The sequence below is a fragment of the Phaenicophaeus curvirostris genome, chromosome 11 (genome assembly GCF_032191515.1).
Source record: "Phaenicophaeus curvirostris isolate KB17595 chromosome 11, BPBGC_Pcur_1.0, whole genome shotgun sequence".
NCBI classification, from domain to species: domain Eukaryota; kingdom Metazoa; phylum Chordata; class Aves; order Cuculiformes; family Cuculidae; genus Phaenicophaeus; species Phaenicophaeus curvirostris.
Genome location: NC_091402.1, coordinates 18575736 through 18593247, shown reverse-complemented (window position 1 = coordinate 18593247; position 17512 = coordinate 18575736). Strand labels below are relative to the sequence as shown.

The window sequence follows — 17512 nt, the reverse complement described above, 5'->3', positions numbered from 1 at the left end:
AAGAAGCAAAGGAACAATGTTCGGAAAAAAAAATATGCTGTTCACAGGTGCCTCTTTCTGTATCACCATCCAGCTCTTGTTTGGACTTGAACTTTATGGCATAGGCACTATACATGATGAAACTTGAAGGAGGAAAGTAAATCTGTCATCTTCCCTCTTAATAATGTAAAGCCAGATGCCAAGGCAAGTCAATGAATACTAATTTAAGAGACTCGGCTTCAGACGTATTCTATTTCTCATCTTCTGTTTGTACAATGAACCCTCACAGCTCCAGATAAGGAACATGCACTTAAATTAGGTGTTGTCCTAGAGATCATGCTCTGCTGCAATAGGAGGAAATGGGCAAAAGGCAATTCCAGAACAAAAACATAGGAAAACAATGTCAAAGATTTTATTTATAGCAGCTAAGTTAACACCACTGTCACTATCTTAATGAGGGAACAGCCTTGAAAAAAACATCCTCGCTGGTTTTGAAGAGACATCAGAAATTTAGCATACTTGGTGTTCTATGACCAAGTATAGATTGTTTAATACTTAAGTATCCAGAAGGAAGCATGCACCCCAAAATTCTCATGTTATCTCCACAAAGAAACTAATTTTTATGCTTCCATTAAAATCATTAACTTTGATTATTTTGCACATTGTCAATCCATCTGCCTTAGAGTAGATTCTTACACTCCATAACAGCAGAGAAAAGTAGCTCAAGAAATGAAAAGTGTTTATTTAATTTTATTAATTTATATTTAGATTTAATTCTGCAAGTTCTGCAATTGCCCTTAAATGGACAAAAATAAAGGAGAAAAAAAGGATCTAGTGTAGCACAGCACTCAAGTCTCTGAACACCTGTGCAGAACAGTATTATAAGACCATTTGAATAGGAAAGAATGAGAACGCTCACGAGAAGCATTGAAGCCCCAACATCCCATGGGCTAAAAGCAGCCTGTGATTTATATTTAGCAGAATAGGGATGGGGAAAGTATTAGCTGATCTTTTTAAAATCATGATTCCCTACACAAAGCCCATTTATCCTTTTTTTTTTTTTCCCCTTCCTTCTGTTACAAAGTGTAGATACACTTTCATCTTCCGGCTAAAAAGACCTTTTTTGCCTTTCCTTCTGCCCCCTGTTTGAATCTCTAGGTAAGGCAGATATTCACAGTAGCAGTAGTTAAAAAAATAATGTCATTCAATAGCTGTTCACTACAGTTAAAGCAAAAATAACCAACATCTTCTGATAAAACATGTTCGCACAGCTCCTTAACTTCACCAAAATGCTTTGTATTGAAATAGTATCTTGTTAACTTGCTTGATAGAACTATGAAAATAGCTTTGCTATCCTAAGACCCCTGAACGCAGAAACTATTATTCCTTTTGATAAAAAAAAGACAGAAGCAGCATCACTACAGTACTTTGCATCTACTACAAAGAAGAAAAAAAAAAGGAGTATTACACAATATCATTCTCTCAAGCAGAAACCTTTATGCTCACAAAACCTGAACAACAGATTACTAATTAGCAAGCACGCATGATAACATCTTTAATTTTAAAGAGCTGATTTTCCATTTCCTTACCAGCTGCACTGAAGTCTTGTATTGTTTTCTGAAAAGTTACATTGGCGCACAAAAAGTTAGCAAGCAACCACACAGTATCTCACATCTTGCTAGCCCTCAGCTTCTAAGCATTAACAGCCTTAGGCAAACAGCTTGTTGAAGGGCAGATTCAAACTTTAAAAGAAACATCATTATTTAACTGCACAACACCAAAAACCAAACCCAATCTTTTATCCAGATAGTTTTCCTGAGGTTTTCAGATACTGCAGTTGCCAGACGTCTTTACACCACTGAAGTACACTTGAGTAAAATCAGAGTGAAAACTCAAGAAGCTCTTGAAGAATATTTCTCCCGACTACAACTCCAAGTAGCAGGCAATGCCGAGAACTTGTGCATTGCATAATCACTTCAATCCAAGCCTAGCATACCATAAACTTTGTTTCACACACGCTGTGGCTATTTCAAGTAAGTTTTGACCTCAGTGAACACGTAACATACCATTGCTTACCAAACCCAAGTCTGTACCAAGCTCAAACTAGAGCATTGACACAGAATAGTGTCCCAGGCTACTATAAGACATCGTTCTCGATAGGACTAGCCCTTTAGTTCATTGAGATTTAGCTCTTCTTTTCTCACATCACCTTCCTGAAAGCACATGGAGAAGTTTGCCAGCATTGGAGGATGTGGTAAAAACTTTCAGAACCACATGAACACATTTATACAGCAAGACACCAGCATCAGGGAATCCATAAGCAGGTACATGCACACATTTTACTCCCAAAAAATAAATTTTCCTGAGTGGGTTATTACTGTGAATTAAAACAGAATTGTGAAAGAATTCAGACTGCTGATTTTGTTTATCCTGCACATCAGCATATTATATGGACTTGGCAGTGTTAGGTTAACGGTTGGACTTCGTGTGTGATCTTATAAGTCTTTTCCAACCAAAACGATTATGTGATTCTAAAGAGTAAGGACTCATCTGGACTGTCTGGTCTGCAAAGTTATAAGAAGCTTTGAGCCCTTCAGTAGTTTCAACTCAGAAACTTCAGCAGTGTAGAGGCAAACAGGGAACGTTTGTGGACTTTGTTGTCACTTTTAGGGAAAATAGTTGATTGCCATATCAATTTAAAAAATATAAAAGGATTTTCATGTTTCAGTACTTTGTGTCTCTGTGTCTTAGTGATAACACACAACTAAATCTCTCTTATCTGATTAGGAAAAAATCTAACATGAAACACTAGTAAAGACATGAACAGAACATTTTGAACAGAAGGTTTTAAAGGCAGAAAATGCACACACAAATGAAATACACTGTTTCAGCAGAATACAGAAAACACTAAGTACTAGTAAATAGAGATCAAGGAATATTTTGTCACTGATGTTTTAGTTACATATGTAATTCCAAGACAAATCTGTTTCTCTCTGGACTAAAGTATTCAGATGTTCCTATTTCAAGTATCTGGCTTCAGCACCAGACAGTAAACAAAACAACCTACCCATTCTACCAGCGTGCAAGAAGAATTCTCCAGCAGTTGCCATTTCTCTACCCTTTTTCCACGCTCCTCAAGTTTCGATATTTTTTTTTCAAAGCGAGCAAACAAAACACAACAGTATAATAATCTAGCTTCTACTGCAAAATTAGTGCAAGCCTTTAGTCAGTCTGACAAGCAAAAAGGGGCAAAAAGTTACCAGATTCTTTTCATAAACTATGATTTCAAATGCAAACACAACTACTTCTAAGCTAAACATACTGTATTGTGTTTTGCAGTTGACACTATGCAGCAAAACAATGTTGAGAGGTTCTTTCCAAAGATTATGAGTATTTATGTTCCCAATTTAGTGACTCATACAGCTAGCAATTTCTGAGATTAATTTAACTCTATCCTCCTCAAACTTCTGAATTTGAAAGCAAGCACTAAGTTGTTATTCAGAAGTTCTAACAATGACAAACACAAAGATTTTATCTATGATGTTTTTAAATCTATTTTTTATCGAGGGGAAAACTATTTCCAGAAATAACTATGTGCTATTTCTGTGAAGAATACTAAAAGGGCTACACAAAGCTAAATCAATTTAAGGGACATTTTATTAAACAAAAAAAAAAAGTTTTCTAAAGCTAGCACTTAAGTCTTTTTCATGGTAACAGCAGCCTCGGGAGAGAAAAGAGAGATACATCATGCACGCCCAGTATAAAATTTATGTAACTACTGCCACATTTTTTCATATTCTTCTCTTCCTTTCAACACATTCCAGCCTCCCTTGTGATAAATGAATTTATCCTCAATAAAAATATTATACATTAAGAATAAATGAAAACCAAGAGAAATAGCACCACAGTTCAGATGTACACAAACCACTTTCCCCTGTTATCAGAATCATCACTGCCACGGAATGGTAAGAGGTTCAAACCGTTATCTGCCTGGAAGGGTGTCACATTTTCTCCTTAACACGAAAATTTTGACCCTTTAAGCCTACTACCTTAATAATGATGATTATTTCCTTCAGGAGGGCTACACAGTTTAATAAGTTATTGAAGTTCATGAAGTCAGTTTTCTACTTATACTTCTTAATAGATTTGAATGGCAGACAAAAAAGTTTGTTGTCCTAAAATTACCTTCTTTTCAGCTTTAAGTTTTTTGCCTGCGATTGCTAAGCACAGTCAGAACCCAAACTTATGTGGGAAAGTTTGCAGGATCACTCCTCCACACAGTAATTGACTTGCTTAAGCAAGTAATGACCAAGAAAAAAATTCTCATCTATGGAGCATCAACAAATGCTAATTTTGACAGCATCTCTTTCTGTAGGCAAAGTATTTTAAGGCTCATGCTCATGTAAGAGCCTCATTATGTACAGAAGGATACTATGTTTGGGATGCACTCATCATAGCCTGTGTCAATACTAACATGCTGGCTTTAAGCATCGTACTGCAATTCATACATGCCTCTAACTTCTCCCAGCCACCTGCTATCTGGATGCATCCGTTAAGGCCATATGGAAGCAGAAGCAGTCAGCCACCCTCAAAACACACACTGTCTGAATAGCTGGTTGTTGTCCTCTTCAAGACAAAGATAATGTTCCAGAGAAAGCCTCCAGTGGGAACACTAGTCAGACACAAGGTAATACTTAAAATAAAATCACTAGGATCCCTGATAGAGTACAGCCAGTGTAGTGGACATACTCGTCTCCTAGATATAATGCTGAAAATATATTTTGGAAAAATGCTGAAGTGTTTCAAAATAAACTAATGAAAGCTGTACTTCTATTTAACAACTTAAATGTTTAAGAGATGATACCAGCAGAACAGCTGTTCTTGCTCTACAGAAACCACACAAGTCCAGAAAACTCCTGCCAACTTTCCAAGTTTATGCAAGCTTCAGTGGTATAAAAGCCAGTAAACCTTTTTGAATACAAGTTGTACCAGACATTGATTACACCTGCGGAGCTCTGAGGGAAGCAGCACAACTGCAATAATTAATACAGGGCTTCTTTCTATTCACATAATGTTACAATTTCTGTTTGCACATATAATGAGTTAATATGAAAAGCAAAGAAACAATCTTTTATTTTAAAGAACACAAAGCTTCTGCTTCTTGTCCAGTTAAAACATTTTTGGGGGGAGGGGATTGCTGGATTTCATTACTGGCAATATCTTCAAGTACGGCCCTCAGCAGTGGTCTGTATAGGTCCCCTATTATTTTGCAGTAACTCATACTTATAGCAGCATGCCTACTCAGGTTTGAAATCATCAGACTGCTCATCAGCACGCGATTAGGAAGAAGTAAATAAATATGCATGTACATACACCTTTGTGTTTAGATATTAACAGCCTGATCCATTAGCATGGTAACCAACTCAGCAGGATTCTGTGCAGTGCTGAGCACTTGCAAGTTAATCAGTGTTTAGATTTCCATAACTGACAGCACATCACTTCACCTTCAACCCTGGTTGACACCAGATGGGAAAACATTTTGTTTGCTTGGTTTTGCATCCTCTGTGTCACATTTGGGGATGGAGGTCGCCACAGTTACTATATATATCTATTTCTTTCAGAATAGTTACTTTGCAGCAATTACAGTCAAAAACAAAGCACAAGGTTTTTGTTAATCATAGATTACTGGAGCATACTTACTGAGTCCTTTATTTTCAAATTATTTACCTTGAACACTACCATAGTTCTACACGCTCTTAGAAACTCGTGAAGACCATGTATGTTTATACATATATGTTTATTCCAAATTTCATCATTTAATCCCCAACGCACCCTCACAAGTTGAGAGGTATGTTTTGGTGAAAGAAAAAAGAAAACAAAAACAAAGGGATTTTTGTAGTATCTTGAAAATATTATATATGTGGAGATAACATTTTATTTTCAGTCAGTAAGTACAGATGCAAACACAAGAATTTCAAGGCTTTTCATTGTCCAGCAAGTTCAAGTAACTTCACCTGTTTCCACCTTTTATCCCAATGTAGAGCTGCTTCGCTCAGGCTGTTTCCAACTCGCAAGTTAGAACTTATCTACAAAGTTCTAAACTCACCTATTCATCTCTAAGTACTAGAATTTATCTATAAAACCTACAAGACCTTGCAATGCTTACATCCCCAAGATTTAATAAACAAATAAATAGCATGGACTGATCAAATTAAACAATTAGAAGATAATTAAATTAAACAAAGTAAATCAATAGCATGATTTATAGCACCCCAAGTCTTTTAGTCTTCCACTAAGCGTATCACTTGCCAGTTTCCTTAGATATTCCACAGGAAATAGCAACTGTTAACAAATTACTTCTGTCTTAACTAAGTATAAGGTATCTGTAATATAATACACACACACAAAGCCCTCCAAAAGGTTTCTAAATGCATTTGTATCACTTAGCAGATGCTTTCACAAAAAAATAACCAGAAAAATCAAAAAAGAGAAACTGTTAAAAAACCTAAAATACTGAAAACGTACAATAAAAAAATAAAACTCTAGCATAAACAGAATTTAAGAGGTAAGATTAATTTTCTTTGGAAATTAAAGGATTTAACATGGGAAATACTAGTTCCTGAGCCAGTATTAAGATTTTACATATAAACCCCTGACCAGAATCAGGCACCACCCACTTCAATCTTGAACAGCAAAACCAAACATAATTTTATTTAAGGACATGTGGTCTCACTGGAAGCCACTCCACATTATACCCCTCCAAAGCATGAGCACATAAGACTCCCACAACTTGGAATCACGCCAGAACAACTGTCTACACAAAAAGGATCCAGAGAAGAAGTGCACTATTCAAAACAGAGCGGAGGTCTGAGGAAATGTGCAGGGAATAATACTGAATGTTACAGTGTCTTCACGGGTCACGAGGCCCTGTCACATTGCTAAATGATATGCACGGTTCCAATAGGAAGGAAAAAGGGATTTCTGTTCAAAACAAGACAGTATTTTGTTTACTAAAACTGAGTAATAAGTATTTACTAAGAACAGGTAGAATGTGACACGTATAAAAATTTAAAATAGAAGGAATAAATCCACTAAACAACAAACCAAAGATATTCCTGTGCATTCCTTGATTGCATCTAAGCTGATCTGTTCCATTTCACACGTTCCCCTACATTCTATAAAATTTATTATTCTACAATAAATACTTTAACTCCATTTGTTTCCAAATGCCATGACTTCTCCTATTCTGAAGTCAAACTCAGTACAGCTACGACATCCATCTCATCACTTGCTGCCCTTAGCAGACCACCTCATGGTACAGAACCAAATTAATTCTCTAGCAAGTGTCTAAGGTGAAGGAATTTTCTCTACCAATTTCACCATGGAAATGTAGCACTCAGGGTACTGAAGGATAACATTTACCTATAAATTACATTAACGTATGCATGCACACGCAGCGAAGATACACATCAAAGTCTAAACACTTCAAAGATTTAAGAGCTGTATAAGAAAACAAAGATACCAATTACCAAAGCAGGAGCCGTCGCGTTGACATAAGCGGCTCCTTAGTAAATCCAGTCACCGCCAACCACCACACCAAGACGATAAAACCACAAGGCGACCCCAGAGCCAGGCACCAACACCCTCAGAGCCCAGACACCTGCAGGCCACGACCCACACGGCCTCTCCTCAGCCCGTCCGACCCACTCCACAGGTGCCCACAATGACACTCGCTGTTTGCGTTGCCCACTTTCCCTTCGCCTACAAACCTCCTCCCCTTCCCCGAGAGGCTGTGCTGAAAAGCAGAGCAAAGCTACCTTGCCAAGCCAAACAAGAAGCTGTGGGAATAATTTATCCCTAATAACAACTACGGCTTTTCAAAGAGCCAAGAGGCACCTGGGACTTCAGCCCTTCCTGCGTGAGGATTTTTTCTCAGATGACACTCGTGTAAGGACGAGGGAAGGGAACACGCATCGATGGGGCGGCACCTCGAGTCCTGGGGGCAGTTTTGGGTCCCTCGCTTCAAAAACGATACCAAGATGCTGGAGCGTGTCCAGAGGAGGGCAACGACGGTGGTGAAGGGGAACAAGGGTTCTGAGGAGCAGCTGAGGGAACGGGGGTCGTTCAGCCTGGAGAAACGGAGGCTGAGGGGAGACCTTGTCACCGCCTGCACCTGCCTGAAAGGAGGTTGTAGCGAGGGGGCTGCTGGGCTCTTCTCCCAAGCGACAGCGCTGGGACGAGAGGGAGCAGCCTCAAGGGGTCCCCAAGGCAAGTTCAGATGGACATTAGGAAAATTTTCCTCACTGAAAGGGCTGTCGGCCCCTGGCACGGCTGCTCAGGGAGGCGGCGGAGTCCCCATCGCTGGAGACCCTTGAAAGGCAGTGCATGAGGTCCTCAGGGACGGCTTAATACTGGACGGGAACGATTGGACTCGCTCTCAAAGCTCTTCTCCAAAGAATTCTTTAAGATTTGCTCCTAAATAAGGCTTAAAAGCTCTAACACACCCATCACGGAGCCCCTCTCCCACCCCCCAGGTCCCCGCACAGCCCCTCACCTCGCCGCGCTCTCCCCTTCGCCTCAGCCCGTGCCCCCCGCCCCCCGCCTCGCCCCGCTCCCTCTTACCTCGCCCTCCCCGGGCCCCGGCGCCGGCCCCGCCGCTGCCAGGACAGGAGGGAGGGAGGGACGGAGGGAGGAGGGAGGGACGGCGAGGGCCGAGACCGCCCCGGCTCCGCCCCTGACACGCGAGCCCTGCTGGTCCGAGGAGCTTCTCTTAGAGGGGAATGGTTCTGATTGACGCTGAAGTGAAGTTTCGGCTAAGTAATTGTGGGGTTTACTTTGACCGTGAACGTCCCTCTGATAACACGCTTTCTTTAAAACGGTCCTTCCAGGCGCTGATCGTTCTTTGGAGATCATAGAAAGATTGGGGGTGGAAGGGACCTTAGAGATCATCCAGTCCCACCCCTCCTGCCCGGGGCGGGGACACCTCCCGCTGGGTCAGGCTGCCCCAGCCCCATCCAACCCGGCCTTGGCACCCCCAGGGCTGGGGCAGCCACAGCTTCTCTGGGCAGCCTGGGCCAGCGCCTCACCACCCTCACAAGAGAACATTTCTTCCTACTGTCTTAATCTAAATCTCCCCTCTTTCAGCTTACAATTATTCGCCCTTGTCCTATCCCTGCACTCCTTGATAAAGAGCCCCTCCACAGCTTTCCTGTAGCCCCTTCAAGCATTGGAAGGTCTCCCCAGCGCCTCCTCCAGGCTGAAAAACCCCAACTCTCTCAGCCTTTCCTCATACGGGAGACACTCCAGCCCTCTCATCATCTTCTTGGCCTTCCTCTGGACTGTCTCCAAGAGGCCCTTGTCCTTCCTCAACATAGAATCATAGAAAAACCAGGTTGGAAGAGACCCACCGGATCATTGAGTCCAACCATTCCTATCAAACACTAAACCATGTCCCTCAGCACCTCGTCCACCCGTGCCTCAAACACCTCCAGGGAAGGTGACTCAACCCCCTCCCTGGGCAGCCTCTGCCAGTGCCCAATGACCCTTTCCGTGAAAAATTTTTTCCTAATGTTCAGCCTGAACCTCTCCTGGTGGAGCTTGAGGCCATTCCCTCTTGTCCTGTCCCCTGTCCCTTGGGAGAAGAGCCCAGCTCCCTCCTCTCCACAACCTCCTTTCAGGTAGTTGGAGAGAGCAATGAGGTCTCCCCTCAGCCTCCCCTTCTCCAGGCTAAACACCCCCAGCTCTCTCAGCCACTCCTCACACGGATGATGAGCTCCTTAGCTGAAGGACTATCGTTCTGGTATTCATTTGTATTGTGCCTCGTAAAGATAAACTTACATCCTGTGACCCAAGTCAACAGGCACTAGCTCAGCGTAATAACAAATACTAACAATTACATTACTTAAACACAAACTCAAATTAAATGCAGGTGGTAGGTCTTTTTCAGTAGTAGCACTGCCAGCACAAAACACCCAATGGAAAAGTAGCTCACCACATTTTGTAGACCAGAAACACCAGAAGTATTATAAACCAGAACAATTAATTGTGTTCCTCAACTATGGTTAGGCTTTCCATTTCAAACTGAACATCGTACAGTGAGATTTAATCTTTTGTTTCAAACTGCTGAGGCTAGAAATGCTGTACAGACATATGGACATCAGGCCTTGCTTCTATTTAATAAGTCTCTTAAATTCCATTAAATTTCTTCAGTTTAGGATACTGAAGTAATCTCTGAACTCCACTTAACACAGTAGAAAAACACTGTGGAATCAAAGGTAAAAAACTCTTTCTTCAGATGAAATATTCCATTTAAACTAGGGACTATTCAAATGGAAAACAGCCATCAAGACACCATAGTTGCTTCGCAACTACTTTTATCCTGCTCCTAAAGCAGCAAATCGCATAAATTAGACAGGTATATGGGGACGTGGCACTTTTCTAGCCCCATGGCAAAGTTAGCTACGCAGGGATTTGTGTTTTAATCAACACTTTATTATGGGAAAAAACCTGGGCTCCCAGTATCTATCAAAGTAATCAGCAGAGCGGAGAAAACTTTAAGGCTGCTCAGGTCTGATAATTTCTGATGGATTCCTGAAGCACTGAGCCTTCACCATAGCTCCTGCCAAGAAAATCAGAGAACAATCATCCCACCCCCTGCTTTGGTAGTGCCACCAAAGCAGAGCCTGTTAGAAAAGCAGAGCTGTGATAGGCAGCAAGTGCCTGTCTGGTTTTTACTCAGGACTGTAAAGGAAAGCAATAGATTTAGACCTCATTTTAAAGCTTAATTTGGTATTCATTATCAGGAAACTGGAAGGGATGCTCTGTTTAGAGACCTTTAACTTTTAGTCTATTTTACACATCCTCAAAATTTCCACTTACTTACGTATACACAGAATGAAGAATTAGTTGATGTAAATCTTTCAATTATATGACATACTGGAATCTGCTCAACCACATTAACAAAAAATGTTGTCCTGGGAGATGTAACACTTTTTAATAATTACTGATTTGTAATTCCTGATTTTCAAGATGATAAACTATGTAACCCAACTTGAAACTGTTGTTTGTCCAACACTTTTAAATCTTAACAAGCGTGAAATTTACTTTGGCAGGCAAAATACAGAATGAAAGCAGTAAATGTATTATTACTTCACTTCAAAACATTATCTTAAAAATACAGTGATATTTGACAGTTATAGTTAAAAACATTTGGTTTTAACAAGCCAATTTAAGGGTAAAAACAGGAATATTCAAATAAATGCACCTGTACTTGAAGGTAGTCTAAGCAAAAGGGTAAAGTTCAGAAATAAGAATCCTACCCTGCTTTCCTGATTCACACTATTATTCTCAGTTCACCCTCAGTCACTGAGCATTGTCCAACTACTCTGCAAAGAGATGGTGGTTTCCTTCCTAACACCTAAATCACACCTTGGCATGTTTGCAAAAGCTACAGTAAAGAGGAGACAGTTTCCTCTCTGTTGATGACTAATGACTTTTACAGGTACAGCCCCTGTATTAGACTTTGCTAAGGACAAATAGGTCTAATTCTATTCCCACTCAATTATTTTGAAATAATTATGATGTAACTGACAGCAATGAAATCACTCCAGATTTTCATCAAAATTATAATGGCGTTATTCTAGCCAACCAGGTTCACACCAAGCACTGCACTTCGAGAGGAGCAGGACCAAGGAGTGCTGTGGGGCTGAAAAAGGCACCTGAAGTCCATCAAAAAGCTGCCCTAAGTTAAGTCACACTTCAGACGTCTCCAGGGGATATTGTAGAGGAAATCAAACATTGCTTAACACTTGCCCATACCTCTCTTCCTTCTCTTGCAGTTCTTGCTGTGCTTCTGCTGCACAGCCCTCAGTTTCCCACCATGCTCCATTGGTAGATGACTCGTTGCAGGGGTGTCACAGAACTTGTTTGGTGCATAAACCAGTGCCCTGTTAGCTGTTCTATCATGCAGGTTATTGCAAAACAGCAAAAGCTGCAATAATAATAGCTGTAGCCAAAGGCACTGACTGTTTACAGACTGTTGAAAGAAGCTCCATTATGGCTCAAGACTAAGACGTGAATCCCTGCAATCTGTCTTCAGCTGACACCAGCCTCAACTCTGCCTTGAAGTGGATCCATTTCCTATCTAGTTCCAATACATTTCTCATGTCAAATGAGAATAATGCTCACTTACAGCCTTTATATTCCCAGTTGTGCACTTGCGAGGTGAAAAATCTGACTTGTGACACACCAAACAATTCCTCTGATGGATGTTCGACTCATATTGTTTGTATCTGATTTCATAATCAGACCCACTGGAACTGGTTGAATCATCCAAGAAATAAAGGGTGTGGCTGCTGCATTCATAAAAGGCTTAGAAAATGTTAGTGAAAGAGACTTTTATATTGTGATTATTGTTCTACAACTTACACTGTCCGCTACTTTCATCAGGCAGTAGCCGACTGCAGTGAAAATATTCTTGGCACTTGTTTCCTCGATGTAAAATCCTTCTGGGAACTTTCTTCTTTGAAACACAGTTTAGTTTGGTAACTACATAAAAAATAAATAAAACAAGTCCTTCCTTACGTGTTTAATTTTCCCTTTTGCTATGCTACGTATCCAATCTTTTGACAAGTTTAAGCCTCTGTAATTGGGTTAGAAGTAAAATTTTCTCAGTTATAGAAGAGGTAACTTCTATTTTTAGCTTTGATCTGTATTTAGTGTACTGTTAAAGGTAACAAGGAATCCTTGGTCTGCAGCTGTTGGCAGCAGTCAATACTCTAATAAAAGGCAGAGCGTAGCCTCCAAAGGTTGCTTTACTCCCATACAGGAAAAACCCTGTACCTGTCTCCCAGACCCTTTGTATAATCTCAGGTTCCATGTCTATTAGTAAGAAAGGCTATATTCCCTAGAAAATGATATTATGATATCAATAATCATAGGTTAAGTATAGTAATAGGTTGAGTAAAATGTCATCATAAACGTGGTTGGCTCTTACAGAAATTTAGAACAAGTTACATCAACAGTTTGGTGTTGGTTTACAGTCAAAGGGTTAATACAGAACTTGCACAGGCAGCATACACGTTATAACATTTACAATTAGGAGAAACCACAGGTGCATATTTCCCCTGTGGAGAAAAGAATACCAATCTGATACAAAGTACATTTACCTGACTCTTATAATCAAGACTGTCTTTCTTCAAGCAGATCTTTTTGCACACCAGTAGCAACTAAATAGCTAGAATTCCAACTAAATCAGCAGCCCAACAGGACAGCATTCCATACACTCACTCACGCTAGTTTAATCTTCCATCTGTTGTCAAGGCCTGCAAACCTATCAGCAGAGCCTGGAAAAAAAGGAGTTTGATTTCTAGTGTAAATCAGCCTTGAATGTTACAGCCCCCTACCATTAAAAATACAGTCTTTTTATTAATTGATGATGAAGATTCTCCAGATGTTAATTTCTTCTTGCATTGATGTTTACTCTTATCGCTATTATGTCTATTAATAGCATATAATAAACTATTATATCCCACTATATAGTAACTATCCTCCCATCCCCCAGCATCTTTCATATTTTCACATTAACTTTTCAAAGCTGCAGCCTCCTTCTCAAAGTATCTGCATTGGAATAAACTACCAAAACCACTAAGAACTGAGCTTTTAGTAGTGAGGTAGCTATGGGCAAACACTTGAACTTCTAACTATCTAGGTGACATCTGACATCAAGGAAAGAACATTTCCTTTTCCTCTGCTTTTTGTGAGCAGGACAATATGACTGTTATATACTTTTTCCATGGACTGCTGTAAATATGAAAGCATTGTCATCAGTGCAACTGCCCATAAAATTAACATTATAGTAAATTAAACTTTATTAAATCAGTTCTAAGAGAATAAAGAAGGAAACTGTATCCCATTATAAACAATATAAATTGACCATTGTTGTTTTTTATGAATCTGAGAAACAGCAACAGATGATAGCAAGTAAAATAAAATCATTTATAGCAGATAGAAGGGGAAAACTCCTTCAGCTAATCTATTCAACTTCTGACCTTACAGAAATAATTCAAGTCTGAAGAGTAATCGTTTGAATGAACACACTGTGTGCAGTGCACAAGGTACACTGTAAGTCAAAAAGTGTTTGACGGGTAGGGGCTAAGGGGGTTTGGAGGGAAGGAGGAGTAGAAGGAATTCCAGTATCAAGCCACCACAATATTTAAATGCAAGTTAAGAAAAAAAAGAGAAAAAAAAAGCTTACTTTCTCGAGTTTATCAAAATTTATTATCCATATGCACATCCTCATATTGAAGCATATCCTTCCACATCCTCAAGGTGGAATGACTTTGGCCAACTGTTTCCAAGCATCAGAAAAGCATCCTAAGGGTTCTCATGTTTTAAACTGAAGGTATAAAAACTAGAGCAACATTATCTTTCCATTTTCATTCAGCCACACAACTCCCTCGTGTGTAAGGCTCCAAGGCAGAGGACCCAGAGATCAGGACTACAGAATATACATACAGATAACACATCACAAGGAAGTCCAGTTCAGATAGACAGAAGTAACTTATCAAATGCCCTTTGGAATTACTACTACAGCTATTCACGTGCTTAGTGACCCATCACAATGTCTCTGATTTACCTGGTGATAGAAGCAGAACTAGGAATTGCGGGATGGAGGCCCAAAGAAGACAAGAGGTATAAACATTTTAAACACCATCCTGCAAAATGCATATGCAAATTAACCGTTATTAAATAAGCAGTTCAAATCTTCAGTAACAACAAATTTTACAGATTCACTACAGATTTTTCTATAGCATTTTAAGTATAAGTGTAAACATCTTGGATGACTATTCTTTGGCAAAGTTAATCCAATTTAAGTGATTACAGTTTTGTATTTGGTGTGGGTAGATTTTACATGACATACAGAACCATGTACTGCTAGGAAACCTTCAAGAACGGGATAAGAAAAATAATTACATAAAACCATACTAGGCAGTTTTATTAAAAGAAAAAATAAATCAGAGTCAGTTTGTCCCATACAGAAGTTTAAGCTTCTTACAGTTGCCTGGCTATATTAAACTCCCATCAAAATATTTGTTTCACTTCAAGATGTAGAGTATAAATAGGAATCTGGTTATTTGTGTGGTATGCATAACTGCATTAAAATTGGTTTGCCTAAAACAATCGCAGTCTTAAGCCAAGTCTTCTCATACTACTACGAAAAGGCCAATGAAAACAATGAAGTTTTATTTTGATATTGAACTTCTAAATTATATTGTGGCAGAAATAAAATTTTTATGACAATATCAGCTGCATTCTATTTTCAACAGCTGGTGTTGTTTATTTACAGGTACAAATAATGGCAACTATACGTATCATTCACAATGTTGAATACACTGCCATGTCTTGAATCTCTATAGCTGTTTCTTCCACCAGCCCAGAAAATACACTTTAAAACATCCAAATAATGTCAACACTCCTGAGTCTAGCAGAAATTAAAGGGATCCTTTCACCATTAACATTCTGGTTAGAGTTTACTAATGCTTGAAAATAGTAGTAAGCTAACCACTAACATGTATTAGCATATTTGTTTTAAAAATATTTTTACAAGGATTTTTTGCCATAATTCTCATTGGAGGGAAAATACAGAATTCCTGCAAATTCAGTACTAAGTCCTTCCAGCACCTTGTTATACACAATATTTTTTCTAATTTTTAAAAGCACTATGGCTTTGTTAAAAAAAAAACAAAACCAACTATGCTAAAACTGATTAAGTATGACTCCTCTCAATTTTGTATATTTTAAGTGTGCGCTTGTCCTACTTGAAATTTTCAAAATTCAGAGAATATTTTGGATGTTCCAATTCTCCCTTGATGTATTCCTAAAGTAACCTCCTGTTAGTGTAAAGTGAAGACATGTAAAACAAAACAGAATCTGACCCCAGGTGATTTTATAGCATGTCCTTGAAGGATAATATGAAATTCCCCACAATGCATACTCATGGCTGAACAAATGCAGAGAGTTGTCTTAAATACAAAAATTGGTCCACCTTCCTCCACATCTTCAAAGTATTCTTTATATTAACCCTACCAGGAAGAAAACAGGAAACTTGGGTTTCCATGGTATCACTCAGCATATGCAGGATTTACATTTTATATCTATTCTAAAAACGATACTTCAGGCTCCGTATCCATGAGTCATCATAGCCAAATTGTGGGGAAAAGACCAGGGAATCATACAGAAAAGGGTGATATGCACTTATCTAAAATTAAATACTAAGACACATTAACATTTGGGAAATAGAGGAGAATGAGGAAAGCAGCTTAAACATTTCTAAAGAAAATTATTTCTTCTGTTGGAGAGTTTCTTGATCTCACCTTCAGCATTTTCTCTTGTTCCTCAAAAAAAAAAATCCTGCTCTCATTCACTCCAACCCTCCTGCCATCAAGTATGTCTGCGCACAAAACTAGAGACTGTACTACAAATTTGACCAAGACTTAAAAATCCAAGCTATTTTATGTCCAGTTGCAAGATTATTTCTAACAAAAAGAAATCAATTTTGCTTATGGCATCTGTAAACAGCGTAATATCATAACATCTAAGTTATTAATAGTAATAATTCTGGAATGTATTCTCATGTATGTTTCCATGCTGCATTTTTCAAGTCATGACAGACTTTATATAAAGACCAACAGATTCAAGTTTACTGGTCACAAAAAAAAAAATCCCTTAGGAATAACAGATTTTCAGGGAATACTTGTTCCTTCAAGTAGATGGAGTGCTGAGACAGTGTGGTAGTTATAGCACAAACAGAGGCTGTTGATAAAGTGGCAATGCATAACAATGTGGGAATGTATTATAAAGGAGCAATTGCCTGCAGTTCATCAGGATGGATATGGCAATGAAGTTCTGCTTTACATAATCCAGGCACTAAGAATTTTGTGGCAGTGATTAGAGGAGGCTCTTCTTCACCTACAGAAGGAAACAAAGTGAGGTTCATTCATTAAAACATTCATTTTGTATTTCATCAACATCTTAGAAACAATGCAAAGATAACTTAGGAAAATCCTCTGGATCACAATGCCATACATTGATGAGGCTGAGCTACCATGCTCACTAACTCCTTATCTAGAGAATTAATAACATTTTCTCCCTACGCAGGGCTTCTTAAAGAGGACCTTATTAGTGAATGGACCTAGTAAAGGTTTGTTTATGTTAATTCCTCATAATTAAACTGGTTTGAACTTCAGTTGATGATGTCTAATATGACCATCTCTTTGAGAATCTCTTCTTTGCAGATCAGTAGCACATGAACTGCACTGAAAGACAAAGTACTAGAAATAACGTGACTTATAATTTTCATTCAAAAGGTTAAATCAAGTTGACCTTTAAAGATGAAAGCAAAGATGTACCTCGAGGTACTAAACGGCAAAGCTATTCACTTCTGTTCTGACCCATTAACGGACAGAAAATATTATAGGTAGCCAGAATATAAATGTTACTGTGAATTCAGTGTAATAACTTGGACATGTTCAAC

General features: G+C 39.1%; 2 protein-coding genes across 2 annotated transcripts in view; both read right to left on the bottom strand.

The window, feature by feature from the left end:
- Window positions 1–8654, bottom strand: part of ARHGEF3 (Rho guanine nucleotide exchange factor 3) — a 96709-nt gene extending 88055 nt beyond the window's left edge. The window contains exon 1 of the mRNA XM_069865928.1: window positions 8602–8654. The gene's annotated coding sequence lies outside the window, so the exon portion shown is untranslated. The remainder of the gene's footprint in view (window positions 1–8601) is intronic.
- A 5584-nt stretch (window positions 8655–14238) lies between these two features.
- The window catches only part of IL17RD (interleukin 17 receptor D), a 39236-nt gene continuing 35962 nt past the window's right edge, over window positions 14239–17512 (bottom strand). The window contains exon 13 of the mRNA XM_069865994.1: window positions 14239–16947. Coding sequence (XP_069722095.1) covers window positions 16832–16947 — 116 coding nt within the window. The 3' untranslated portion in view covers window positions 14239–16831. The remainder of the gene's footprint in view (window positions 16948–17512) is intronic.